The sequence below is a fragment of the Camelus dromedarius genome, chromosome 29 (genome assembly GCF_036321535.1).
Source record: "Camelus dromedarius isolate mCamDro1 chromosome 29, mCamDro1.pat, whole genome shotgun sequence".
Taxonomy (NCBI): Eukaryota; Metazoa; Chordata; class Mammalia; order Artiodactyla; family Camelidae; genus Camelus; species Camelus dromedarius.
In genome coordinates, this window is record NC_087464.1 from 21,470,730 (window position 1) to 21,497,288 (window position 26,559).

Here is a 26,559-nt window from a genome sequence, read left to right on the forward strand (position 1 = left end):
CCTCTTCCCTCTCTCACCACACTCATTCTTTAATATAAATTCAAATGCTGCTTTCTTCATGACTGCCCCTTGTTCCCCAGGTTATAATAATCTGCTCCCTCTTTAATGTATTCATAGCCTCCTTACAATTAATTACCAGTTTATCTCACATACAAGAGATCCAGAGGTAAGAAAATTCTAGGCACAGTACCTCTGCTTTTTTGAGATTTTTTTCCATGTTGATTTTATCTTTGGATTGACTGCTGTCTGGATGTGCAGCCATCTTGATCCATCCACAGGTAGGTAATGGTCCTGTCTTCCTGTGTCTACCCCGTAAACTAACGGCTGGTGAAAAGAATGAAACCTTCAGGATTGGTTTGGACCACTGGTTCTCAAGGTATGAACTGAAGAACTCTGGGGACTTCTGAGACACTTTTAGGTTTTTAAGGCCAGTGCTATTTTCCTAACACCAAAACTATTTGGTATTTTCAATTTCATTGTCTCACAAGTGTACAGTGTACCGTGGAGTTTTCCAGAGGCTACATGATATGATAGATGTGATATTGCAACAGATTGAATTCAGAAGCAGATCCAGATGTCTTCTGTTAAACCAGGAATGCGAGGTTTGCAGGTTGTAAAGATGACACACAATTCCCTATTGGGGGTGGCGGGGGGCTTGGTAAAGCTTTTTGTGTGTGTGTAAGTTACTTTATATGTGATGGATTTATTTTCAGTGAAATAATTAAAATGTTTTGATTTTTAATATGGTAAATATTGTCATAACCCACATAGTGAAACTTTTTGGGGTTGTCAATATTTAAGAACGTGAAGGAGTCCTGAGGCCAAAATGTTTGAGACCCTGTAGTTCAGACAAATCAGGTTTACCAGTCAAGAGCTGGGCATCAAATCAGGGCCTCTTTAGCAAGGCAGCAGCAAGAGGAATGGATGTTAGGCGGGGACGCAGCAGTGTCCACTGTGCTCACATTCCTTGTACCTATGGTTTTCAACCTGAGCCTGCATCAGAGTCACTGGAAAACTTCAACCACAGTAGAGCTAAAACTCAGACTGCTGGGTGCCACGCACCATTGTCTGATTCAGCAGGCCTGGGGTGAGGACCAAGGATGCGCGAAATTTAGGATTTCCCAGGTGAATCTGATGCTACTGGCAGGGAACTAGTGCTGTTTGGGGAGTGTTTTCACAGCTTTTACCCAGGTGCTCTTGAAGCCATCTTACACATTCAGAATGTGAGGGCTGCATGGTGATGAATAGAGGCGATGATTGTCACACACTGAGTTTTTTTTAAAGCAGATACTGCCCGTTTAAAAATTGGACTTAAGCTGTTAACAGGCATTGGGACTGTGAAAACGGTAACAGTATTACCTAGTCTTCAAGAACTCACGACTTAGGGGAAGAGAACAGCGCTGCAAGTGTAGCGAGAGGCACAGAAAGAGGTGGCTGTGTTCCACTGCGCGAAGCCTCCTGTAAAGTTCTGGGAGGATTACAAGACACCTGGTCACCACCCCTAGCACCCGCTGGGCCTCGGGATGAGCACCGGAAAAACGCGGGCCCGGAGTCACGTGGGCGCCTCCGCGGAGCCCCGCCCCGCCGGCCGCCGGAAGTGGCGCGCGCGCCTGCTCAGTGCGCTCGGGCTGGGCGGTCTGAGCAGGCCTCTCGCTCCCTCCGGGCCGCCTTACTGCTCGCCCCGGCTGGCTGGGGAGGCATGGAGCCGGCGGGCGGCGGCGGCGATAGCCGCGGCCTCCCCTCCGCAGACCCACGGAGCACCTTCGTGTTGAGTAACTTAGCGGAGGTGGTGGAGCGTGTCCTCACCTTCCTGCCCGCCAAGGCGTTGTTGCGGGTGGCCGGGTGAGGGGAGAGGAGGCGGGAAGCTGACGTCGGGACTTGCAGCGGCCTTGCCGGGGCTGGCGGGGTGGGCGGATACCGTCGGGACCCAGGCTGCCCTGGCCGGCCACCCATGCTCTTGGGCGACGCCCCCATCCGCTAGGTACCCCTGCCGGGGTGCTGCCGGGGACTTCTCCCGGGGGAGCCAGGTTCCCCCCTAAGGTTTCCCCGCCCCCGGCTCTCCCTCCGAACCAGCGCCCTACATCTCCCCCGCCGGGGACTTTGGATCCCGCAGGAATCTCCTGCTGTTGCCCGAATGCGTAGTCGGGGGCGGGAGTCTGTGAGCCGCGGGAGAGAGAAGTGAAGGTCGGTTCACAGCCCTTTGTGCGTTCGCGTCCGCAGCGTGTGCCGCTTATGGAGGGAGTGTGTGCGCAGAGTGTTGCGGACCCATCGGAGTGTGACCTGGATCTCCGCGGGCTCGGCGGATGCTGGCCACCTGGAGGAGCATTGCTTGGTTCGAGTGGTAGCAGAAGAGCTTGAGGCAAGTAAGAAGGGTTGTCGTGCACAGCCCTTTGCACGGTTGGTGGATCGGTTGTTGAGAACTAAATACTTTTTAAATAGCAATTTTGTATATGGTCTTTTTTTTTTTTTTGTAATTTAGGGAAGTTTTTCTCGTGACGCGTAAAAGATTCTGTAAACATCAGTTTTAATGACTATATTGTATGGACTTGCCGTCACTTATTTGACAGTTCTTCAGATACTGGGCATTTTATGTAGCCAGATTTTCAGTATTATGGTAATGCTGTTTAATTCAGTTTAGATTATGTTGCTTTTGTTTGTTGGTGTTTCTTTACTCTGATCTGAAACAGTTTCTCAGGCTTTCCCCAGTTCACAACTTTGACACATATGTAAATTACAGGGTAGTTATTTTGTACTGCATCTGATGTTTCTTAGATTCAGACTATGTATCTTTGGCAGGAGTATCACAAATGATGCTGTGCTCTTCTTGTTGCCTCCTGTCAGGTGGCATATGATCGCCCTTTGTCCCATTACAGGTGCTACTACCTTTGATTATTTGGTTAAGGTGGTATCTGCCAGGTGTCATGACTGTAAAGTTACTCTTTTCAACTGCAATTAATAAGTATCTTGTGGGGACATACTTTGAAACTATGTAATTATCCTGTTTGTTTATCATTTACTTATAATGTCTACATGGACTCTTACTCTCTTACTTTACTCAATGGGATATAATCTGTTACTGTTAGTATTTATTTTGGTTCCTAAATTGTCCCCAGTTTGGCTAGTGCGAGCTCCTTCAGCTGGCTTCAGTGTCTTTTAGAGATGATTTCATCATCTTCGAGCACTTCCTTGCTTTCTGACACCGGATGTTCTAAGCCCATGTTGTGTTTTGTCTGCTTCAGTTCTGAATCATCTATTTCTACAAGGAGCCCTGAGTCTTTTAGTGCAGAATAGTATTTAGAAGCTAGGATCGGACAACTCATTGGTGTTGAAGGGTTTGCTGTTTCAGAGCTCAGTCAGTGGACAGAGCCGTGGAGTATATGTGTGTGCCTGTACAAGCATGTGTGTGTGTATACATCTCTGTATACATATACACATTTACAGCTATATTCATATGTACATGGAAGTTCATTCATGAGTTCAGATAGGTACATCAGTTCTAATCCAACACAGGATTCTTTCCAGTTTTCTCTCAGCTCATATTTGTACCTTGCTTTTGTACAGTAAGAAGCCTGGCTCTCACCATTCTTAATATATTTGAATGGTAGGTGAATGCCCCATAAGTGGCCAGTCTTCTGTCTCCCCCTTCCTCATGTAGATTTTCTCCTTACCCTATTCGGGTCTGGGACTCAGATCCAGAGTGGCCAGTATCCAAAGTCAGGTTTACAGAAAACTGCAGGCAAAAAAGGAAGAGTAGAAAAGAAATAAGCCCCAGAATGCTAGCAGAATTTTCCTTTGGGGGTAGAATTATGTGTGTCTCTTACGTTTATAAAAACTTTTCTGTTTTTTTTTCTCCAGATCTTTACTGCTGCAAGTATTATTTTTACATAGCTTTAACAGTTTATATGTTGTAATGGCTGTTCGAGCTGGACAGACTTGGGTGTGAACCCAGCTTTGGCACATAGTGGCTGTGTGACTTTGAAAGCGTTACCTAAATTCTCTGAGCCTCAGGTTCTTGCTCTGTAAAGTGAAAAGAAGATAATACCCTGTATAACGCTCTTACCAGGTTGTTGTAAGGATTAAGTAATGAAAGGATAACACATAACACATTCCTTACAGCACCGGGAATGGCATACTTTCAATAATCAAAATTATTATTCTTTATTATTGTCATTATTAAATTTCATCTACTGATTCCCTTAAAGAAGCTTATACATTGTAGCAAACTCCAGTGTGGTGACACAAAAACATGGAAACTGTCCAAATCGTTCATGCTGTTTTCTTTATGTTTGCCAAATTATCTACTGACAGGATTCTTTTATAACCATAAAGAAAGTTGATTTAGCTTTTTTACTAGAAATATTTTAAAATCCACTGAAATTTTTATAAAACATCTTGCCATTTACAACTTCTTTAAATAACGGAGTGAAGTTCCAGTTGTCTTACATTGTGCTTTGAGAACATTTCGTATTGAGGGTTGTCGTCGTTACTGCTTCTAGTGAGACTTAGGAAGGAAAATTCACAGTTGCTCCTCTGCGTGCCACCAAAGAGAGAGTCTTAAAACCTCAGGGCTAGACTTCCAGACTTTAAGAATAGGGAACCCAAGGCCTCAGCACTTCCGAGGGTTCTTCTGCTGGTTTATGGCAGAGTCAGCATTAGCACCAAAATCTCTTAAATCCGCTCTCCTAAAGGACTCTGTCTCCTCTCTACACCAGGCATCACAAACTCAAATGACTCCAGAGTTAGGCAGGTAACTCAGGTGGGTCGGGTGATTCAGTGTGACCCCATGAAGAGTGATAGGGCCGCACAGCCCAGGTAGTGCTTGCCTCTCTGCCTGGCCTTAGTCAAGGGAAGTGTGGTTTACGTGTTGCCAGAATGTCTACTTTTCAGAAGAAATCCACATTTTACTTCAGTGTTTTGTGGGAATTTTAAATGTTGGCAACCAAAATACATTTGTGTGTATGTGTGTGTGCGTGCTCGTGTCTGGTTTGTTTTATTCGAATTACTTGAAAATTACTTATTTTAAAATTTAACCGTAATTGACTTACACCACTGTTAGTTCCAAATGTGCAACACAGTGACTCGCTGTTTCTGGACGTTACAGAATGAGCCCTGGGATAAGTCTGGTTACCACCTGCCACCTACAGAGCTGTTACAGTGTTGTTGATTACATTCCCCATGCTGTGCATTTCATCCCTGGGGCTCATTTATTTGTGACAGAGAGGTTGTACCTCTTCATTCCCTTCACCAGTTCACTCATCCCTCCACTCCCCTCACCAATGATAGCCATCTGTTTTTTTTTTCTGTATCTGTGACTCTCTGTTTTGTTACATTTCATCATTTGTTTTTTAGATTCCACATATAAGTGGAATCATAAGGTATTTGCTTTTCTCTGTCTGTCTTATTTCATTTAGTTTAATACCCTCTAGGTCCATCCATGTTGTTGCAAGTGGCAAGATTTCATTCTTTTTTATAGCTGAGTAATATTCCATTGTATATGTATACCACATCTTTTTTATCTGTTCGTCTATTCATGGGCACTTAAGTTGCTTCTCTATCTTGGCTATTTAAATAATGCTGCATTGCACATAGGGATGGATATATCTTTCTGAATTAGTGTTTTTGTTTTCTTTGGAAAAATACCTAGAGGTAGAATAGCTGGATCATATGTTAGTTCTATTTTTAGTTTTTTGAGAAACATTCATACTGTTTTATTCAGGAGAAGTTACCTTTTCTCCGCATCCTTGCCAACACTTAGTATTTCTTGTCTCTGATAACAGCCATTCTGACTAGTGTGAGGTGGTATTTCATCGTGGTTTTGATTTGCATTTCTCTGATGACTGTAGTGGTGTTGAGTGTCTTTTCTTGTGTCTGCTGCCTGTCTGTAAGTTTTCTTTGGAAGCTATTCAGGTCCTCTGTCCATTTTTAAATTGGGTTGTTAGTTTTGTTGGTGTTGAGTTTTGTGAGTTCTTTGTAGATGTTTGATATTAACCCTCATATCAGATACATATTATTTGCAGATATTTTCTCTCATTTAGTAAGCTGCCTTTTGGTTTTGTTGCTAGTTTCCTTTGTTGTGCAAAAGCTTTTTAATTTGATCTAGTCCCATTTGTTTATTTTTTCTTTTGTTTCTCTTGCCTGAGGAGACATACGCAAAAAAATACTGTGAAGACCCATGTCAAAGAGTACTGCCTGTATTTTCTTCTAGGAATTTTATGGGTTTAGGTATTAAATTTAAGTCTTTGATGCGTTTTGAGTACATTTATGTGTACAGTGTGAGGATGTAGTCCAGTCTGGTTCTTTTGTTTGTAGTCTTCAGTTTTCCCAGCACCATTTATTGAAGAGTGTCTTGTCTCCTTTGTCATAGATTAATTGACCATAAGTGCCTGGGTTTATTTCTGGATTTTCTGTCCTGTTTCATTGACTTAATGTGCCAGTACCATGCTGTTTTGATTACTGTAGCTTTATAGCGTAGTTTGAAATCATGGCACATGATACCTCCAGCCTTGCTCTTCTTTCTCAAGATTGTTTTTGTGTGATCAAATTCTGATTTTCTTTTTTTTTTTCTTTGCAGAATGTTCATATCTTACCACGGACAGTTCTTTACATGGCTGATTCAGAAACTTTCATTAGTCTGGAAGAGTGTCGTGGCCATAAGAGAGGTGACTATCACAGGAAAAAGTCTGGGATTTTTGTTTGTTTGTTTCCTTATGTATCTCTGTTTGAAAATGGTGTTCTCATCCTTAAAGTTACCAACTTTCTGAGGTGCTGGATCAGTTTCCTGCAGAATGCATGAATATATTTGCACTTTGAGGAGTCTTTTTGCTTCAGAGATTGATTTCTAAACTTTTTGGTGCAATTGAAACAAATTCTCTAGGAAGGTGTTTTTCTTATTTTGAAATACTTTAATCTCCAGGCACTTTTTTTTTTTTTTTTAACTATTGAAGTAGGATGTTTGTCTTTGCCTCTTCAAGCCTTTTATTGTGTTGGATGACCGTTTACCAAAGTGATATGGATACTGTGCATTCTTCTTGGCTTGCTAAGCAAAGAAGCAGACTAAGTGTTCCAAGATGGGCACATTGAAGCCCAGAGCTAGATAGTGGATTATCATTGTCTGATTTGAATCTAGGTGACTGTAGTGGGAAAGTCATTAGGCTTCCTTGTTAAGTGTTCTGGTATAAAATGACTTAAACTCCATGTAATATTTGCTTTTTTCCCCCTTCCCCTTATCAAATTTGACCTTAAATGGATGACATTGAATAATTTTCTTCTGTATCGTTAACAGCAAGGAAAAGAACTACTATGGAAACAGCATTTGCCCTTGAGAAGCTATTCCCAAAACAATGCCAAGTCCTTGGAATTGTGACCCCAGGAATTGTAGGTGAGAGAAAAATACCAGCTTGACATCTTACGTTGCATTAATGTGGGTCTTACAGATTGGTGAATTATTTGTAGCTTAAAGCACATTTATAATTTTGGCCATCCAGAGTCTCACTAAGAGACTTTTGATTAGAATTTAAGTCTTGTACAGTGAAGTTCAGAGAATTTCAAGTGTCTGCAGATAAGTAAGGGTAAATACATGGTTGACGGGACAGTCTCATCTCCTGCTGTTGCCTCCTACCCCGTGTACTGTTTTGTCAGCCCCATCACCTCACGTTTCTCACTGGATTAAAAAAGTGACAGCAGTGACTGCTTTTCTGTTAACTTTTGAATTTTTACCATTACTAACAAATGCTTCTATAGAAACACAGCTTTCATTTGTTAAACCCAGCTGCTGTGGCCTCCTCAAAGCATGACCAGGTTTCTCCTTTTTAAAATTTCAGCTAGGGGTTAGGGGTAGAGACGGAGGGCAGACCTGCATGACTCCTGCCTCCGTGACCCCGTAGTGAGGGGTGGGAATTCCATCTGAAGCCTGCCTTCGTGCTCAGCGCATCCTGAAGCAGTTTTGATGTTGTGTGTCTTTCTCCCTAAGTTCTCTTGCAGTCTTGGTATCGGGAGTGAGTGCCAGTCCAGCTCCCTTCAGTCAGGACTTGTCCTCTTAGGTTTTCTTGGACCCACTCCGCACCCTTCTTACTGTTTCTGCCCCCCTACAGCTGAGTGACTTCTGAGTCCATTTCTCGCACGTTACAGCAAAACTTCTGCCAAGACAGTTGATTGGATTCCTTTTTCTTACACCATAGTTAGTGACTGTTTCTAAAACAGCCATTGGCTACTTCTTTCTTCTTTAGGTTGGAAAAATTTCTAGTTTTAGAAAATGTATTCATTTTTACATATGCAGAGATCATTTTCTTTCTTAATTGAGATAAACTTCACTTCCATTTACAGTGAAATGCCCAATCTTAAGTGTACAGTTTAATGTGCACGGTTACAGTTTTGACAGATTTATATCCTGGTGTAACTGACACGCTAGTCAAGATCTAGAATATTTCCAGCACCCCAGGAAGTCCCCTCACGCCCTCGTCCTGCAGTTCCCTACCTGCTGTGGGAAACCCCAGTTCCAGTTTTGGCGACCGTGGATTAGATTGGCCTGTCGTTGAATATCTTATAGATGGAATCTTATGGTATATACGCTGTCTTGGTTCTTTCACTTAACATAAGTATTTTTAACAAGATATTTTTGAGATTCACTTAAACTATTTTGCTTATCAGTAATTCATTAAAAAAAAATTCTGGTTTTCTGTGACCTAACAAATTAATTTTTGTGTACAGTATAAGTTAGTGGTTCAAGGTTAAATTTTTTTTTTCATATTTTTATCCAGTTATTCCATCACCGTTTGTTAAAAGGCTTTTTTTCTGTATTAAGTTGTCTCAGCACCTTTTTCAAAAATAATTGACTGTATGTTTGTGGGTCTGTTAGTGGATGAAGTCCTGTCCTGCTGATTTGTGTGTCCTTAAGCCGACGCCGTAGTACTGTGGGTCTTGGTGTCCTGCTCCGGCTGTCTGCGTCCTGTGCGTTTCCACATATATTTTAGAATCATCCTATCAATTTCTGTGAAAAGCCTACTGGGATTTAATTTAGATTGTCTGGAGGCCTGCTGCAGACATTTAAAAAAACTGCCTTTATGTTTTGGTATTTTTTTGTGGGAGAAGGGGGCCTCATAATAAACTCTGAAATTTTATTTTCATGTTTTTAATTTAGATTTTATTACATGGGATTTGATTTGATTCTGAACTTTTTGCCTTTGGATTTTTTTTTTTTCCATTTTGTTCTGGCTTTGGTTTCTAAAAGAATTAAAACTTTTTAAAAGATGGTATTGCTTTTTTATACTAGTAATAGTCATTTGTTGTTTACAAAAAAGAAAGAAAAATTAGAAAATAAGCAAAATAAAGGGAAACAATTAAGCAATTTTGTTTTAAGTAGTTAACCAGTCTGTTAGTGTTATGATCCATAGTATTCCAGACTTTCAGTATAGTATTATACGTAGATAAACGTCTGTTTGTGTGTGTGTATGTAAGGACATTAATCTGTATATGTAAAATATATAATTTTCAGTGAACTTGTGATCTATTTTTGTATCCATCTGCTAGGGCTGCCATAACAAAATACCACAGACTGGATGGATTAAACAACAGAAATTTATTTCCCCACATTACTAGAGTCTGGAAATCTGGGTCCAAAGTGTTGGCAAGTTTGCTTTCTCCTGAGGCTCCTTTCTTTGGCTTGGAGACAGGTGCCTTGCCGTCTCACTAGGTCCTCAGTGGCCTTTTCTCTGTGTGCCTGCATCTCTGGTGTCTCTTCCTCTTCTTAGAAGAACAGCAGTCTTAATTGGATTAGGGTCTCACCCTTATGACCTCATTTAACCTTAATTGCCTCTTTATTTAAAGGCCTTATCTCCAAATACAGTTATTCACACACATAAACATACACACCGACATGTATACTTTATATGATTGTCACATATTTTTATGATAAATGTTTTCGAGTGGAATTGCTATGAAGATATATTTACTACACCCCAGCTTTTTATTCAGAAAAACTTCAAACCTATTAAAGAAGTTGAAAGAACAATAGAATAGTACAATAAACACCTATTTACCCTTCATCTAGCTTCACCAGTTTAAAAAATTTTGCAACATTTGCTTTTTCTGTCTTTGTTAATAAAAATATTTTTTTGAACCATTTGAAGGAAAACTGCAGCCATCATGACACCATACCTGTAAAAATTTCAAAGCTGGGAAGCTTTTACTCAGATAGTGGCCTGTTAGCTTATTGATTATCTGAGTGACCTGAGCTCTAGCTATCTCGGTGGGGCTGGGTCATTTACACTGTTACCAGGTGAAACTTCTGTTTTTGTTGAATCTGTTCATGAAACTGTTGAACTTTTTTCCTAGTGACGCCAATGGGATCAAGTAGCAATCGACCTCAGGAAATAGAAATTGGAGAATCTGGCTTTGCTCTGTTATTCCCTCAAATTGAAGGAATAAAAATACAACCCTTTCATTTTATTAAGGATCCAAAGAAATTAACACTAGAAAGGCATCAACTCACTGAAGTAGGTAAGTTACTGTTATTTACCATTAATTGACTGATTTGTGTTTGTTCCTCTGAGAGAGTCTGAACTAAGTACACGTTACTGGAGATGTGGATAATTCAAACTAGTGATTACCAGAGGCTTGTGCAGTGCTTTTTTTGGTAGAATTGATTTATTTTTAAAAACGATTTTACTTACATTAAAGCCTGAGAGAACCAAAGATGAAGAATTTTCCATAAATATTCTGTTGATAATCAACTTACTTGTATTTAATTCTGAATTTTGAAGGACTCTTTCCTCTTTGGATATTTTCTTATTTTGCTCTATTTTTGTTTTTTGAAACTGAAAAGTATAAGGTTTTATCTCTTTTACACTAGTAATAAGCATTTATTGTAAAAAAAAAAATTTAGAAGATACAGGTTAGTTCTGTGTTGACTAATTAGAAAGATGGGCATAAGTCTAATGAACTTGCTGACAAGTTTTAGGAATCGTGCAAGTTAAGGCAGAGTCCGTCCCAGCAAAGGTTTGCTGGGACACGTCAGACAGGAGGCATGGTTGGCGTAGGCACATCATGCATGAGAGGTGATTCTGAGGGGGAGAGGGCTGGCTTAGTTTCTAAGCTCTGATGAGAAAGCTTCGTTCCCTGCAGTAAGCAACAAACTAATTGTTCAGGCAGGGTTGAGGCCTTCTGTCTGCATCTGCAGATGAACTGATCGGAGTTAACTCATTATAAAATCACTGCTGACACAAAAAGACTCAGTGGTGATCTCTGGTCTATGCGTGGATCAGTCAGCCTGTAGGAAGAAAGTCCGTTACTTGAAATGGCTCCGAACTCAGTGGGAATGAAAAATTGTGTAGCAGCAAAGGGAAATTTTGTGATTGTTGTACTGATCAGGAAAAAGGGCTGTACGCAGTGAGACTGGCTTGTCCACCTACCCCTTACAGTGCCAAATGAGGAAGGAAGTGTTTGGTGGGGATAGGAGGGCGCTCAGAGGGAGGAGGTGCAGGCAGCAGGGACCAGCAGCCTGGGAGGAGCGTGGTCCCGCACAGCCACAGCACAGTTGGAGCAGCCAGTCTGTGGTGTGAGGCCCTAAAGGGGAGCTGTTAAGAATGCAGGCTTGTAGCTGCCCTAGTTCTGCTACTTCCTAGCTTTACAGTTTAGGATGTTTCTTAAGTTTTCTGAGCATCTGTTTCCTTGTCTGTAAGGTGGAAATGACTCACTTATGGAGTTTGTGGGCATTCAATGAAATGACTTATGTAGAACACTCAGCAAGATTCCGTGCTCAGTGGAAGGCGGGCAGACTGGCTGACGCTGGCATCTGTACCCGAGGCAGGCTTCACAGTGGCTGGCGGGGCCAGCCATCTGCCGTGTGGCCTTGTGGTCTATGAACAAGTAGACTTGCGGGGAGGGCTGATCTGAGCTCGGGAGGGACATTCAGTCAAGGTCTTCGGGTGTCCATTCTGGCCCATTCGGAAGCTGTGTGCCAGAGGGTTCTACACACACACATCTTGACTGATGGTGGCAGCGACCAATGACTCACACTTACCGAGGCGGTGTGAGCTGGGCTGTGTGGTGCGTGCTGTTTCTCATCTTTACGACAGGACTTACTGTGGCGTGTTGTCGATAGGGAAACGAGACTGATGGGAGCAGAGAGCTAGGACTGAGCACACAGTACATAAAGGAAAGAGCAGAATTAGCTGTGCGTTAAAGCCACCCCGAATCAAGGATGCCAGACCTCCTCTAAGGAAAACTGCAGATGGAGCCATCTACACTGACCCAGGGTTAAGTGTAAAGGCAGAGAGAATTTTAGGAGCCAGTGTGACCATGTGGCCGAGCCAGGGTGACTGATCGTAATGAGACTTGGTGTTGGAAGGCCTGTTGGAGCTGAGAAGTTCAGCCAAGCAGATCTCTTAGAATTGGTCAGGTGTTTAGAAAATGGTGGGTCTGAAACTCAAGGAAGAGTTGAGGCCAGAGACACTGATTTGAGAGCCCCTTGCACATGGCCTGGCAGCCTCTCTGTAAAAGTGTCAGCTGCCAGTGAAGGCTTTAGAGGAAGCCAGTCCAGGGCAACTTAGTTCAGATCTGGAAAAGATTCTAGAAAGGATTCTGGCTGCAAATTCAGCACAAGGAAGGAAGGAAGAAGAGACATGGTGGGTACTCACAAGAGGATGGCTGTGTTCAGTGGGTTCATGATACAGAAATTATACATTAATTTCAACTTATTAGAAGATCCCATAGGGCTAGAAAAATTAACTGGATTCAGGCTGTCTCAGTGACATTTGACATTCCGGGAAGGGTGTGGCGGATACATAAGTGGTTACAGCCCTAGTGGGAAGGTGGGTGTGCTGTTAGAGAGGCGTGGATAGACCCGCAGGGAGGGAGAGTAAGGAGGCCTCATGGAGCAAGAAGCATTTACACGTTTGAACGATGGGAAGCAAATGGGAGAGAAGGTGAGTGACAGGACAGATGGAAGGATCAGCAGAAACTCAGGTCAGAGCTGGGTAGTCAGCACTTGCAGGGGAATGCTAAACAGTTCAGTTCTGCAAGCAGACGGTGTGCGGAGGGGATCACGGGAACAAATGGTGGGGTACAGTGAGGCCAGGCTGCAGAGTGTGGTCAAGCGGGACAGCTGCTGCTCAGAGATGTGCTTTGGCGCCAGTGAACGTGACCCTCCCTAGGAGGAGGGCTGGAAGCAGTTAGGAGCCCCCCCCTGCAAGATTCTAGGGAAGAAGTAAGACCGGGGTGTGAACGGGAGGGAACTGACTGGAGAAAATTAGCAAATGATAGATATGAAACAAAAGGAAGACTGGACTTGGAGGTTTTGAGCCTAGGAGCGCGGGATGCTGGGTGCAGAGAAGTGGGGAACGCTGGGCCAGGAGGATCAGGGTCGGGGAGGAGGTTGGGGAAAGTCGGACCTCATTAGAGAAGACTGTTTGGCCTTTGAGTGCTTTTGCCAAAGGTGTGGCCACACCTCCTCTGTGCTGTCTTTTGTCCAGATGTGACTGGTGCCCCTCGGATGCCCCTCTGCCCTCCAGCACCCTGGGGAATTGTAACTGAGGTCCTCACGGGTAGCACTGCTTGAAGCTAGAAGCGTGGTTTTGTCAGCTTATAAGAGAGACTCAAAATCTTGAGCAGAGGAAACCATGCATTTTATGATAAAAGTGTTACAGGGTTTGTTGTAGACCTCATTTTAGACCTTTAGAGCAGCGCTAAGCATAGGAATCCGAAACGGGAGAAGTGGCACCGTGCGTGTTCTGCACCGAGAAGTGTCCTTCTGCGCTGTTTGCTGTCAGCAGTTTTGGCTCATTCCACGGCATCGTCTTCATCCTGGTCGTGGCTGTCTGGAAATTGAGGCTTTGCCTAGATGGAGATGATAATCTCTATTCTTCCCCATGGTGTTTTCTGTATTTCTGGATTTGGACCACTGTCTCTCATGTGCTCAGGGAGATGGAGGCCTCTGAAGCAGGCCTGGACAGAGTGATTGGAGGCTGGAATGGGGGTCCCAGCCTGTGCTCCTGACCCAGGCACCCGAGGGCTCTTCCCCGTGCTGTGTGACAGTGGAAGCCCCTCAGGGGTCGTCTCTCTGGAGAGGCTGGGATGCAGGTTGTAGGTGTTGCCAGCCACACTCTGTCTGTTGAGTCTGTTTATTCAACTCTGCAAAAGCAGTTACAGGCAGTACATTAAAATAGGCTGTGTTCCATTACAGCTTTATTTACAAAAGCCTGGGGGGGTTTCCAGACGTGGCCCCTGGGCTGTGGTTTGCCTTCCCCTGCGTGTAGGCCGGGTTGCGCTCACTGGAAGGTGCTGTGTGGAGGCCGCCGTGAGCAAATGAAACAGGCGGTGCCTCTGAAGGCAGGCCCTCGCTGTGCTACACTGTTCTTCTCCACCTGGTGTGTAGGGGTCATAACCAGTACCGGCGTCCGTAGCACACGCAGTTTTATACACGCACACTCTTTCTGGTATATTCTTTTTGAAGAACTTATCAAAATGGTGCATTTTTTAAATGAGGCATAGGTTGTTCTAAGGTCTATGTGATATCCCGTGTTAAAAATAATCTCTGGAATGAAAAATACATGTACATGTATGCATGGGCCAGCCCTTAATTTTTAAGGAGTAAAGGCAAAAATCCCTCAGTTCCATAAGTTCCATAAAAGCCAGTGTTTGTTCATTCAAAGCCTGTTCACATGCACATCACAGGTGGGTCGCTGGACGTGCAGGGCTCTGGAGATGCTTGTTGGAGACTCGCTGTCCTGCCTCCTGGAGCCTCCAGCCCAGTGGGGCAGTGACTTTGAATGCAGTACCGCAGGTGGAAGTGTCACCAAGTAGAAACACAGGGGCTGGAGAACATGACCGTGGATTTGATCTACGTTGGGTGTGGGAAAGTGACATTTGGACAGAGCCCTGAGTACCAGTGGACCAGAGTGGGGAGAGGGCCCTCAGCTGTGGACTTGAGGAGTACTGTCCCTTCTTTCCAGGTAACTGACAGAAATGGAGCGAGGGAGCCAAGAGATCAAAGGACAGGAACTGGGAAGGGCCTGGCCGCTCCCCTTCAGGATTTGCAGGAGAGAATGCTGAGAGCCAGGAGGGCGGGACGTGATGTGGGAAGGAGCTGGGAGGTGAGCTGGGCCAGGTCTGCCTGGTAGGACACACTGAGGACTTTCACACATTTAAGGGCAGCGGGAAGCCCGGAGTGACTGAACCCAGGAATGACACAGACAGGTCTTTTGAGGATGCCCCTGAGTGGTGGTGCGCCATTTGGTGGGGCACGAGAGGAAGTGGGAGGAATGGGGCTGTCGTGGGGAGGGCAGGAGGCAGTGGCAGGCGGAGCTGCGGAGACATGAGTGGACCCGAGAAGACACCTCATGGTGGAATTGACAGGAGGAGGTGACGGATTAAAATGCTGGGGGCTGAGAAGGAGGAAGAGGCAGTGCTGTCCCCCAGGTCTCTGGCCAGTGCAGGTCGCAGCACCTTCTCCTGGGCAAGGAGCAGACGAGGGATGCAGGGGGAGGAATCGGGTTATCAGTTCTGGGCTGGGCAGGGTGAATTTGAGATGGGGACATTGATGAGACAGTCGAATGTATGGGTCTGGACCAAAGACACAAATTTAGGCATCATCAGGTAACTGCTGGCCATCGAGGAAGAAGGAATGAGCTCAGTGATTGGAGGCACACGGAGGAGGCTCGGCAGGTGGTGTTGCTTGTCCAGGGGCCACGCTGATGTGACACCAGCACTTCCCCCTTGTGCTTATGTTGAAGACTTCAGATGCCTCAGTAAGGAGGTTCTTCCACAGTTTCCTAACTTTTATTTTCTAAATAAAATCTCACATGGGCAACAACATAAAAATAAAGCAGATAGAGCAGAGCTGCCTCCCCTCTCCAGGCACTGGCAGACCCTGTGCCTGGCAAAGCACAGTCTGTCCCGGAGGGAGCAGCTCGCCCTGAAGATGGTCTGCACTTCTTCCTTAAAGGCTTCAAGTTATCCAGTTCAGTGGCTCTAGCATCAAGTTGTGTGTGGTGGCCCGTGATGCATCCTGCAGACCCAGCTGCTGGAGACGGCAGCCTCGGGACTGCTGACTGCTCGTAAGATGAGCTTGAGCTTAAGAGCCAGGGTTTCTTTCCTCCGTGCAGGATGCTTGAGGGTGGGTACCTAGTGTATCAGACACCTGCCCCCCACCTCTGATTTCTGGCTTTCCCTTTTACAGATTCGTCCTTTGACATTCTCCCGGGCAAAGCTCAAACCCGTGACAGTGCCCCAGCGGGCACAGTGATTTTTTGGGTTTTAGGTTTGTTTGAAGAGATTGACATTAGAAAAGATCTGCTGATTTTTACAATTTAGGGTCATGAGAGGAGGTCCTGAAGAATCCTCATGCGTTTTGCTCTTGGAGAGGATTCCTGTTTCCCTGTCCTGGGTCACTTTTCTGGGATTAGCAACCCTTATTTGTAAAATTAGACTAGACTGTTGATCCCGCAGGCCTCTTCCTACTCTGAAAATTCATTCTAAAAAGACATTCTCAAAATTTGTTGGGCTGGTCTGTGTGAAGAATGGTTTGGGGTATGTGGTGTCATGAAAGTACTGGCTTTGTATACTGATACCCTTCTTATTCTTCAAAGCAGTCATTTGCTGTGTAGAGAATTAGAAATGGACCAGAGGCAGTTTCCCTGGGTAAGTCATTATTTGGTGTTAGGAACTGGTTGTTCACCTCCATCCCAGTGTCCTTAAATGAGCCTTATTTCTGGTAACCTTTATCTTACATTTGTGAAGATGGAAGTCATGCAGCTGAGTGAGTGGAAACTTGAGTGTGGGTTGGATGTTGCTGGCATATTTCAAGTTGATCAGGTTTATAAACAAGGAGCCAGAGGCTCGGCCCAAAGCCTGGGAGCTCGTGGGGAGCATGGGGACAGCCCGTCTCCTGGTGGACTGTGCTGCCCTCTAGTGGTGGCTGCTTTTCATGCATATGCTGCAGAATCGAGTATTTTCCTGCTTTGTAATGAGTTTCCAAGGGATACTCCACCTTCACTCCCACCCCCTTTCCTGGAAAATGTGGATAAGGCCTGTGTTTTAATAGTGTATTAGCATCCTGAGACTGCTGTAACAAATCACCACAGACTTCAGTGGCTTAAAGCAACATTTATTCTGTCACAGTACGGAAGGCCAGGCATCAGGATTCGGGTTGTTGGAGCTGCCTGCCCTCTGGAGGCTCGAGGGGTGAATCTCTTGTCTCTTCCACCTTCTGCTGGCCACTGACACTCCTTATGGTTGCGTCATTCCAGTTTCCGCTTCTGTGGTTACGTTGCCTCTTCTGTCTCTGTAGTTCTCTTTAAGGATATGATCTCATCTCAAAACCCTTAGTTACATCCTCAAAGACTCTTTCCAAATTAGGTCACATTCTTCGGTTCCAGGGATTTGGTGTGGGTATATCTTTTTGGGGCCCACATGCAACCCACTACAGGTGGTTAGTGCCTTTTGTCTCCACTTTCTCCGTGGGTAAATGGGATGATCAAATTCCCAGTGTCTCTAACTCTGTCTTTTGTAAACCAGTGTTCCCTTTCATTCCAGGTGGTGGCCTCTGTGGGGATGGCTTGCACCAAGGTCCACCAAGGGGGCTGCCCAGTTATGTCGTTGCTCCCTTATTTGTGTTGAGTGTTGATTGTGTTATTTTCAAATAGCCATTTACTTGTTTTAATGGCAAAAGTTAATTATAGCAAAGATTTTGAGTGATGTTAAAAGTTTGCACACAAAAAATAGGAAGACAACAGCTTCAGCACTAAATTGCACTTAACAAGGAGGGTTAAGACGTTACCAGTAACATTTCATTTTGTAAATGTAGAAAATAATTTTGATAAAACAAAATTAAGAATTCCTTTTTAAGGCCGTCTTTAATTACTGCTCTTCGTTTCTCTGCAGGTCTCTTAGATAACCCCGAGCTTCGTGTAATCCTTGTGTTTGGCTATAACTGCTGTAAAGTAGGAGCCAGTAATTATCTGCAGCGAGTAGTCAGCACTTTCAGTGGCATGAACGTCATCTTGGCTGGAGGTCAGGTGGACAACCTGGCATCGCTGACCTCTGAAAAGTATGTCTGATGTGCTTCTGATTTCTTCTGTGCATGATGGGAAATGTTCTCAGGTTTTTATTACTTTGGGTGTTTTTAAAAAAACATGTGTAAAGAATTGCTATTAGTTTATTCCATTTTGCGGTAGACATAGGTTGAGTGGCTTACACAACATAATTCTACCAACCTTTGAAGAATGAAATTTATCTATGTTATCTTCTAAAAATTTATTCTTAGCTGGACTTGTACTCGAAATTGACTTTGAGTGTTATCTACTGGCATCTTCCTCGACAGCTCTGTGCTCTGTGACTGCACTGTGTCACTCCCTCTGGTTCTGTTTTCCTCTAAAGGAGGTGCGTGATTAAACAGCAAACCTTTACGGTAGAACTTCTCAGCATCTTTAATGAATGCGTGTTCGGTGCTTTGGAAATCTTTTAGAGAGGGCTGCTGTTACCTCTGGCAGTTCTCAAATCTGGCCACAAAACCTTTTTTTCCATGGAGCATGTTACCTCGCAAGCCTACTGGTATTACTTGGCACACATTTTTGGAAATACTGTACTAGATCTTTTGAAGGGCTTTTTCAAGCTCAAAAATTGCACATTTTTGATTTTATTACTAAGGCCTTCGCTTTCAAAGATTAAAAAAATTTTTTGCTCTTCTACCTTGGGGACCATTACTACCTTTCCATTTCAAATGAAAGTATGCAGTTGAGTTTGAGCTCATTGTACCCACCTAAGTGGACAGAAATATCAGCTGTTTGCAAAAGCAAGAAAATGAGACCCCTCCCCCCGCAAATGTTTCCTGCAAACACTAGTATTGGCTTCTCACTGGGTTTGTGGTTGGTATTTGAATCCTGGATGGCGACACGCAGCGCCGGCCTGTTAGCCCGTCTGCACGTGCTCTGCTCTTTATGCCCGTGTGGGAAGTACACCCTTAGAAATCATCGGCTCGCACTTGACACACTAACTGGAGTGTGGTCTTCACCTGTGTCAGTGAGTAAGCGAAGCCGCTGATTCAGTCCATTTTAATGGTGTCCAGATATGCCCCACCCCCTGCAAAAAAAAAAAAGCTGAATAATTCTTGGAGGTGAGAGGCTGGCGGCACACGTTGCATTTGTACACCAGCGAGGACACGGAGTCGGGGTAGAGGAGCAGCAGGACTGTCAGGAGGTGGCTCTGCCCCTCAGAAGGTGGGCGTGCCGCTAGTTAGCCGTGGTCACTTAGTGCTTAAGCTTTTTGAGTCTTAGTTTCTCGTTAACCCAGTGAACCTTGCCCATTTCACAGACTCAGATGTTGGCAAACAAGATAGAAATGTACTGACTTGGTTTTCCCCCAATGGGTGTTCACTGTGTTATGTTTTATAACTTTATTTGGATATTTTGGATTTTCTACTTCGTATTTTTTAATAAGCACAAAATATTTCATTAAAAAAAATACCAGGCAAATACAAAGAAAAAGAAAATCTATGTTTTTACCTTTAGATGAGGCTAAATTCTAGGCTCAAAGCAATGAACAAGACACAGAAATGTGATCTATTTCTTTATGGACCAAACAGCATAAATCTAAACCTTCTGGAATTTTGGGTCAGTAAAATTACCCTCCATGATTAAATATTTAGTCTACCTCTTTTAGAATTAGACAGCTGAAGTCGCGGTGAAAAAGATACCAAAGACACAAATAATACCGGAGGCTTTCACAGGTGTCACTGTATTTATGAACAAACTGTAAGATTCCTTTTCAAGGAAGTGAGGGAGGGAGGGATACTCTGTACCCTCCAAACTCAGGTTGGGTTTTAGAAATCTTTGTGGAGACGCATTTGCCCCTTTGTATCTGTGCCTGAAGAAGGAGTTGCTTGCTTCTCCACAGAGCTACCTTTTGCGTCCTTTTAACGTGTTAACCTCAGCAGTGTAATGTTGAACCCTTACTGTGTCCTCAGACGAACTGTACGCTGAGGCAGCAGCTCCCAGCCAGCCAGCCAGGAGGACTTTCCTTCTGTGCTCTAAAACTTTAATTTTGTTTCACTGTGCTATATTGCCACTTTTCTAATTTAACTTTCCAGGAACCCTCTGGACATCGACGCCACTGGTGTGGTTGGACTGTCATTCAGCGGACAGCGCATCCAGAGCGCCACGGTGCTTCTCAACGAGGACGTCAACGACCAGAAGACAGCCGAGGCCGCGATGCAGCGCCTCAAGGCCGCCAGCATCCCCGAGCGGAACACCCTGGGCTTCATGTTTGCGTGCGTCGGCAGGGGCTCCCAGTACTACAGAGCCAAGGGGAACGTGGAGGCTGACGCGTTCAGGAAGTTCTTTCCGAGTGTTCCTTTATTTGGCTTCTTTGGAAATGGAGAAATTGGATGTGACCGCATAGTCACCGGGAACTTTATACTGAAGAAATGTAACGAGGTAAAGGACGACGACCTGTTCCACAGCTACACGACCATCGTGGCGCTGATTCATCTCGGGGTGGCCAAGTGAAGCCCCTGCAGAGTGGTGCTCACGTCAGTGTGCGACTCGTGGGTTCTGCCTTTTTCAGAGAACGGACATTTGGGGTATGTGTATTTCAAACAGGAAAAACTTCGTATGTATCTGTTTTGTAGTTTTGACACTCTAAAGATTACTTGGTAGTTTTTAATATATTAGATGAAGGACAACTTCGTACGTAACGTGATGCAGACCGAGCGTTGAGAGCTTTCGCAGCAGGCACGAGGGACCCGATGGCGGCCACGTCGCACCAGGTCACAGGGCGGCTGTGGCGCGACTTCAGCCTCCTGCGTGGGGAGAGGGGCAGGATTCAGCCACAGGAGGGCGAGGGGAGACCTGCCGGCGCCGTCTCCGCACTGGTAGGTGGTCTTTCAGCAGAACCGTGGAGACAGGTTTCTCCCTTAATACAGGAGAAAGATGCACAGGTGGCTTAAGGAGTCTTTCTCTGCTTTACAATTGTCTTTCTTCAGAAGCTGTGATAGTTATTACTGACTTTTTGCTTACTTGATAAAAATTAAAGGACTACTTTTGTTTTAGTACTCAAAAGTTGCTTAGCCAAGTAAATTGCCAAGACTAATCAGTATTTTATTACTTCATAAGGAAAAAATTTTTCCTCAAGAGAAATTACAAGAGAAAGTCCTTTTCTGCACGTACTATATAGCTAATTGGCAGACCAGACAATTACATCACCTTATTTTGGTTCTATACCAATAAAACACACCTCGGAAATCCATTCACGTAGTTTTGTACTTCATTGCTTCTGATGAGTGAGTGAAGGAAGTAAACTAATCCTTTAAAAAAGAAAACCCAGAATAATGGCATTTGGCAGCTGGTAAGTCCTGGCATATTTCCAAAGGAATGATGTTCAAGTTTAAATTTCTAATTGTGTGAATACTGACATGAAATGTGTGCAGAGAACACCAGTTTTCCCCCAGTGCCCGTTCTTTACTCTTCACGTAGTTAGAAGACCTTTGGTTTTCAGCTAGGCACGTGCCTGCATTTCCTAGCCCCCTCTGCAAGGCTGGCTGTTCTGGCCTGTGAAGTGCGGTGTCCTTAAGAACGGTGTGACTGGTTTTTTTGCCATCGTTCGATCCTGTTGCTGAGACGTGGGTTCGCTAGCGAGCTGCCTTAGCGCCCACAGGAGAGGCGCCGCTCCGCTGCGGAAGGGGCCACGCAGACGGCTCCCGGCGGCTGTGGGGTGTGGTTGACGTGCTGCTGTGACGGGTTTGGACTGCCCATCTGTCTCCACAGTGTCTTACAGGATAAAAATGAACAGCGGTCTTGCCTGCGCCGCTTGTTTCAGGTCTTTGTTACAGGATGTGCGTATTGGCATGTTCTGGCTGATACAGTTTGATACACAGTGTGTGGCACTGTTGCCATGGTCAGTGGTTCTAAGGAGAGAGTAGAAAGCTTGCAAGGTAAGTGAAATCAAGTATATTAACATCCCTGCTTTTCTAGTTTTAGTCACTTTTTCAAAAATCAATTTTCAAAAGATTCTTCTCTTGCTATTTATATATACAATAAAAATACATAAATGTTTAATTTATGGTTATCCTCGATCTTAGTTCCTAAAGTCCAAGGTTTGATTATCATAGAACTTTTAATGTGAATATGAATATTTAGTGACTTCTGTTTGTCTGTGATTTGACATTGGTACCCATTGTCAAGTAGACAGTACTTCAGAGTTTGAGTCCTTGGACAGGCTTACATCACACACAAGGGAGATTCTTTGTCCCTGATGTTAACCAGAATTGGCTGAATAGTAGAGGAAAAAGGATTTTAAAACTGAAAATATGAACAAAATGAGCTAAGGATTGAATGGATTTTTTTTTTTCAAATTAATACTCATAAAATGCTCTGTTACTCCTCAAAGGAGAATCTGCTGCCGGGTCATTTCACACAATATTTGAGGTTAACGTAAGGGTCCTTTTTATAGCTCAGACTTTGGAGCTTGTTGTGAACAATAAATGCATTTGACCACGAGGTTGTAGCCTTGGTGCAGAATGCAAAGGGGATACGCTGGCCCGACAGAAAGAGTAGTTTGATGAGAACAAGCTACTGGCCCTGCCTCTCAGAGGCCTTGACATTGCATGGAAAGGGAATAGTGATTTAACCAAAGTTAAAATAATCTGTTACAATTTTGAAAGGCTTGTCTTAAAAGCAAGCATTAAAGGGAAAGTTACTGTTTCAGCTGAAAGCATACTAAATTCCTAAAAACGGTAACCATTGTCATTTGTGAAACTGGAAAGATGATCATGTGCAAGTTTACGTGAGCGCAAAAAGAAGCAGTGATACAGCCTGGTGTCTTCGCACTGAACTGCCTTCTGTCAAGTGATAAGACTGACAGGATAGTTCATCTACTCGAGATATTTAAAAAATACCTATTTCCTTTACATGCTTTTAAAGCAGAATCTTTCTGCAGCTGCAGTTTGCCTTGTTAGAGGCTGCTTCAAAGAATAATTCCTTGAAAAGCCAAGTAGCAATCTAAAGAAGAGAGAAGTTTGGGATTAAGACCTTGAAAGAGACATCCGACACACTGATGTAATTCATCCCCTGTGACCTAGACTCGTGAAGGGGTCCAGCTGGCCACTCACGCCTACAGCTCTCACAACTTAAACCTGGATCGCTGGTCAATATACCAGCTTTTCAACCCACTCAGACAGACCAGAAAGCAGAGGTTTTGCCACTGATTTACACTGCAAATTTAACACAATGAACACTCAAAGAATGTAAAATAGACTTTTACAAACCTGAGAATTTTCTATGCACTCTGCAGAAATTTGAGAAAAAATAAATCTACTTTTGTCATTTTGTGCCCCACACAGTATAACCCATAAATTAGCAACACCATAAACTCAGTTTTAATGGAAACAGAAGACTAAATCCTCTTGATTTCAAATTGAGATTTTTAGATGACTGACTCAATTTTTCACTTGTAGAAACTGGGTATGAATCTGCTTAATGAAAATCCTAAAATAACGAAACATAGTAAGAATTAGTAACATTCTTGTTAAATGAACAAAGTTAATATCTATCTATACTTTGTAAAGAATGTTACCAGAACGTTATTTTAATATTGGTCCTATGTCGAGAAAAATAGATACTCACAAGACATGTTATTTTTGTTTTCTTTCTTTCATTTCTGCCCTATGTCACACTGGAGACAGGTTACAAGAATATATGCTACTATTGAGTAGAAAAATCGGTGGAAACCAGTAAAGTTCTTGTATGTTTTAGTACTAAGAGTGTATGGAACATTTCATAAACAGTTTTTATCAATGTAACTATTCTCTAGTGACTGTCATCACAGCCAGCAAAAGGGGCAAGATGGATAATTACAAGAAATCGGGAAGACTACGTGTTGATTAATTTTAAACATAAATGATCAGAATGAGGAAGATTTTTGAGGCTGTTTTCTTAACATTTATACAATATTCCCAAGTCTAACCAAAATTCAGCCACCACATGTGCATCGCTGGCACACTCTGTTCAAGGCCTTGTTTTGATACTAGAATTACAGACAGAAGTAAACATAATTGACCTGAGTGACACCAGCAAAATGGTGAACTCTGAGCTTTTGTTCCCCCACAGAAACACTGGGGAGAGGAAAAAAGGCAGCAAGTATATGAACCGACTTTGTTGGAGTTCTGGAAAGTAGTTGGAGGTTTACAGCAACCAAGGCAGTGCCCAGTGAAGAAAAACTATCCTCAAAACGGTAGGAAAATTTGTGATTTTTTTTTTTTAACCCCTCCTTGTCCCCCATGCAGTGGTGGTCTTATTCTTAAAATGGCAGGAGCCTGGTTCCCAGTTCCCTTCCTCAACCCCAAGGAGGCAGAACAGACTTTGCACATTATTGTCTATCTGTTCTGCTCTGGGGGATAACGTGCAGGGCCGGCTCAAAGTGCTCATCTCCGTTCTGCGTAACTTGGAAGTCAGGCAGCAAGGGTGTGCACTGCCTGTAAAACCTGCAAGGTAACTATAGGCCTATAGGCACCCGGAGCAGGAGGCCGTGCAGGGCCCAGGCAGGAAGCCGGGCTGAGGTTTCTGAGAAACTGGACTTCGGAAAGCAGCTGTACACCAAGGCAGACAGAGCATGCCGCGTGCGTGCAGTCAGCACAGACGCTCAAAGGAGAGCTGGGACCTTGGGATTTCTTGGTCTGATGCCTAGGACAAGAGCAAGCCCGGCTGGGGTCCACAGGAGTGCCCTGGCATCAGCTAAACTGCAGAGGCGAGGAGGCCTGACGCTCAAGGAAATCTGCCAGAACAGCGGAACATGAGATGCGAGCGACAGACTTCAGTGATCACACGGGACAAGGAATAATCTATAAAACTGTTTGGAGAAGCCTCAAAAACAAGTGAACGAAGCCTCCAGCAATGAGAACAGCAGCAGCCGGTAGACACTGGGGGGAGAAGAGCCTTATGTCCAGAATCACCACGTTGTAAAAGTGAAACCAAATTTCCACAACAAGATCCGCAAGGCATACAAAGCAGGGAGATGAGACCTATTCAAAAGAACACACACTGGCCTGGAGGAAGCCCCTACATTGAACTTAGTAGAAAAAGCCTTTAAATATGTTCAGAGAACTAAAGGAAATAAGGCAGATGATGAATAAAATGAGAACACCAATGAAGAGGAGCTATAGGAAGGAACCAGACGCTCTGCAGCAGACGGCACCGCAGTAGCATCTTCACCGTGAGGTTCAGCAGCAGCCCTGAGGGGGCAAGAGAGCTCAGCAAAGGGAGCAGCACCAAAGTCAGCTGCCTTTCTTTACGCTAGTAGTGAGCAATCTGAAAACGAGATTAAGGCAATTCCCTTTACAATACTACCCAAAACAGTAACATACATAGGAATTAACTCATTGAAGAAGGTGAAAGACGGGTACTCTGGGAACTACAAACCACTGCCGAGGAAACTAAAGATGAAACCAGTAAATGGAGAGACACCCCCGGGGAAAGAACGGACTGGAAGCTTTAATGCTGATGTGATGTCAGTACTACCCAAAATGACCTACAGACTCAGTGTCATCCATTCAGAATCTCAATGACGTTTTTTACAGAAACAGAAAAATACCTCCTAAAATGGAATGTCTAGGATACCCAAATATACAAGACAATCTTGAACGGATCCCATTTTCTGATTTCAAAATGTACTGAAAAGCTACAGTAGTCAAAGTAGTGCAGTACTGACACAGACAGACAGACGTATAGACCAGTGGAATAGAACAAAGAATCCAGAAACTCTCATATATAGTCAAGTGACTCTGGGGAAGTGTACAAGACCATTTAACGGGAAATGGACCACCTTTTCAACAAATGGTGTTGAGAAAACTGGATATCCACGTGCTAAAGAACAAAGTTGGACTCACCTAACACCATATATAAAAATTAACTCATTTGGATCAAAGACCCAAGTGTAAGACTTAAAACTACCACTCTCAGAAGAAAACAGAGACGGTTTCAGGACATTGGATTTGGCAGTGATTTCTTGGATACGACACCAAAGTCATAGTCATCAAAAGGAAAAACAAACTGGACTTCATCAAAAATTAAAAGTATTTATGCATCAAAGGACACTATCATCAGAGTGAAGAAGGCAGTCCACAGAGTGGGAGAAAAATTTTTGCAAATCGTGTATCTGAGAGAGGGATTAACATCCTTAATGTATAAAGAACTCCTAAAATTCAACAACAACAAAAGACTACCCAATTCAAAACTGGACAGAGGTCTTGAACAGACAGGTATCCAAAGAAGATACAGATGGCCAACAAGCACACGGAAGGACGTTCAACCTCACTAATGACTACAGAAATGCAAATCAAAACCACAGTGAGATACCACTTCATACCCATTAGGATTATTAAAAAAAATAGTATTGACAAGGATGTGGAGAAATTGGAACTTTTGTACGTTGATGGAGGGAATATAAAGTGGTACAGCTGCTGTAGAAAACAGTATTGGTAGTTCCACAAAAAATTAAACATCAGTATTTGATCCAGCTTTTCCACTTCTGGGTATTTATACAAAAGAACTGAAAACAAGGGCTTGAATAGATATTTAG

The 26,559-nt window shown here is 43.8% G+C and overlaps 2 protein-coding genes across 4 annotated transcripts in view; one reads left to right on the top strand and one right to left on the bottom strand.

Annotated features, from left to right (window-relative positions):
- The first annotated feature begins 1,598 nt into the window (after window positions 1–1,598).
- On the top strand, window positions 1,599–21,234 carry FBXO22 (F-box protein 22). 3 transcript variants are annotated; one of them, XM_031440747.2, is made up of 7 exons: window positions 1,599–1,842; window positions 2,221–2,359; window positions 6,572–6,659; window positions 7,283–7,378; window positions 10,330–10,494; window positions 17,875–18,040; window positions 20,078–21,234. In XM_031440747.2, exons 1-7 carry the CDS (start codon window positions 1,700–1,702, stop codon window positions 20,493–20,495), a joined length of 1,215 nt encoding a protein of 404 aa, XP_031296607.2. In that variant the 5' UTR covers window positions 1,599–1,699; the 3' UTR covers window positions 20,496–21,234. The 3 variants fall into 3 exon arrangements, with proteins under 3 accessions (XP_031296607.2, XP_031296608.2, XP_064336741.1); XM_031440748.2 differs by having other exon boundaries at window positions 1,625–1,767; XM_064480671.1 differs by lacking the exon at window positions 1,599–1,842 and adding an exon at window positions 1,854–1,981.
- NRG4 (neuregulin 4) overlaps window positions 17,078–26,559 on the bottom strand; it is a 68,103-nt gene continuing 58,621 nt past the window's right edge. The window contains exon 8 of the mRNA XM_064480674.1: window positions 17,078–21,892. The gene's annotated coding sequence lies outside the window, so the exon portion shown is untranslated. The remainder of the gene's footprint in view (window positions 21,893–26,559) is intronic.

What these genes read in the sequence shown, in the direction of transcription:
- FBXO22 (XM_031440747.2), top strand. Translation starts at nt 1,700, where the DNA reads ATGGAGCCGGCGGGCGGCGGCGGCGATAGCCGCGGCCTCCCCTCCGCA. An exon ending in GTGTCGTGGCCATAAGAGAG is followed by an intron (nt 6,660 to 7,282) that starts GTGACTATCACA and finishes TATCGTTAACAG; the next exon opens with CAAGGAAAAGAACTACTATG. An exon ending in TGTGACCCCAGGAATTGTAG is followed by an intron (nt 7,379 to 10,329) that starts GTGAGAGAAAAA and finishes CTTTTTTCCTAG; the next exon opens with TGACGCCAATGGGATCAAGT.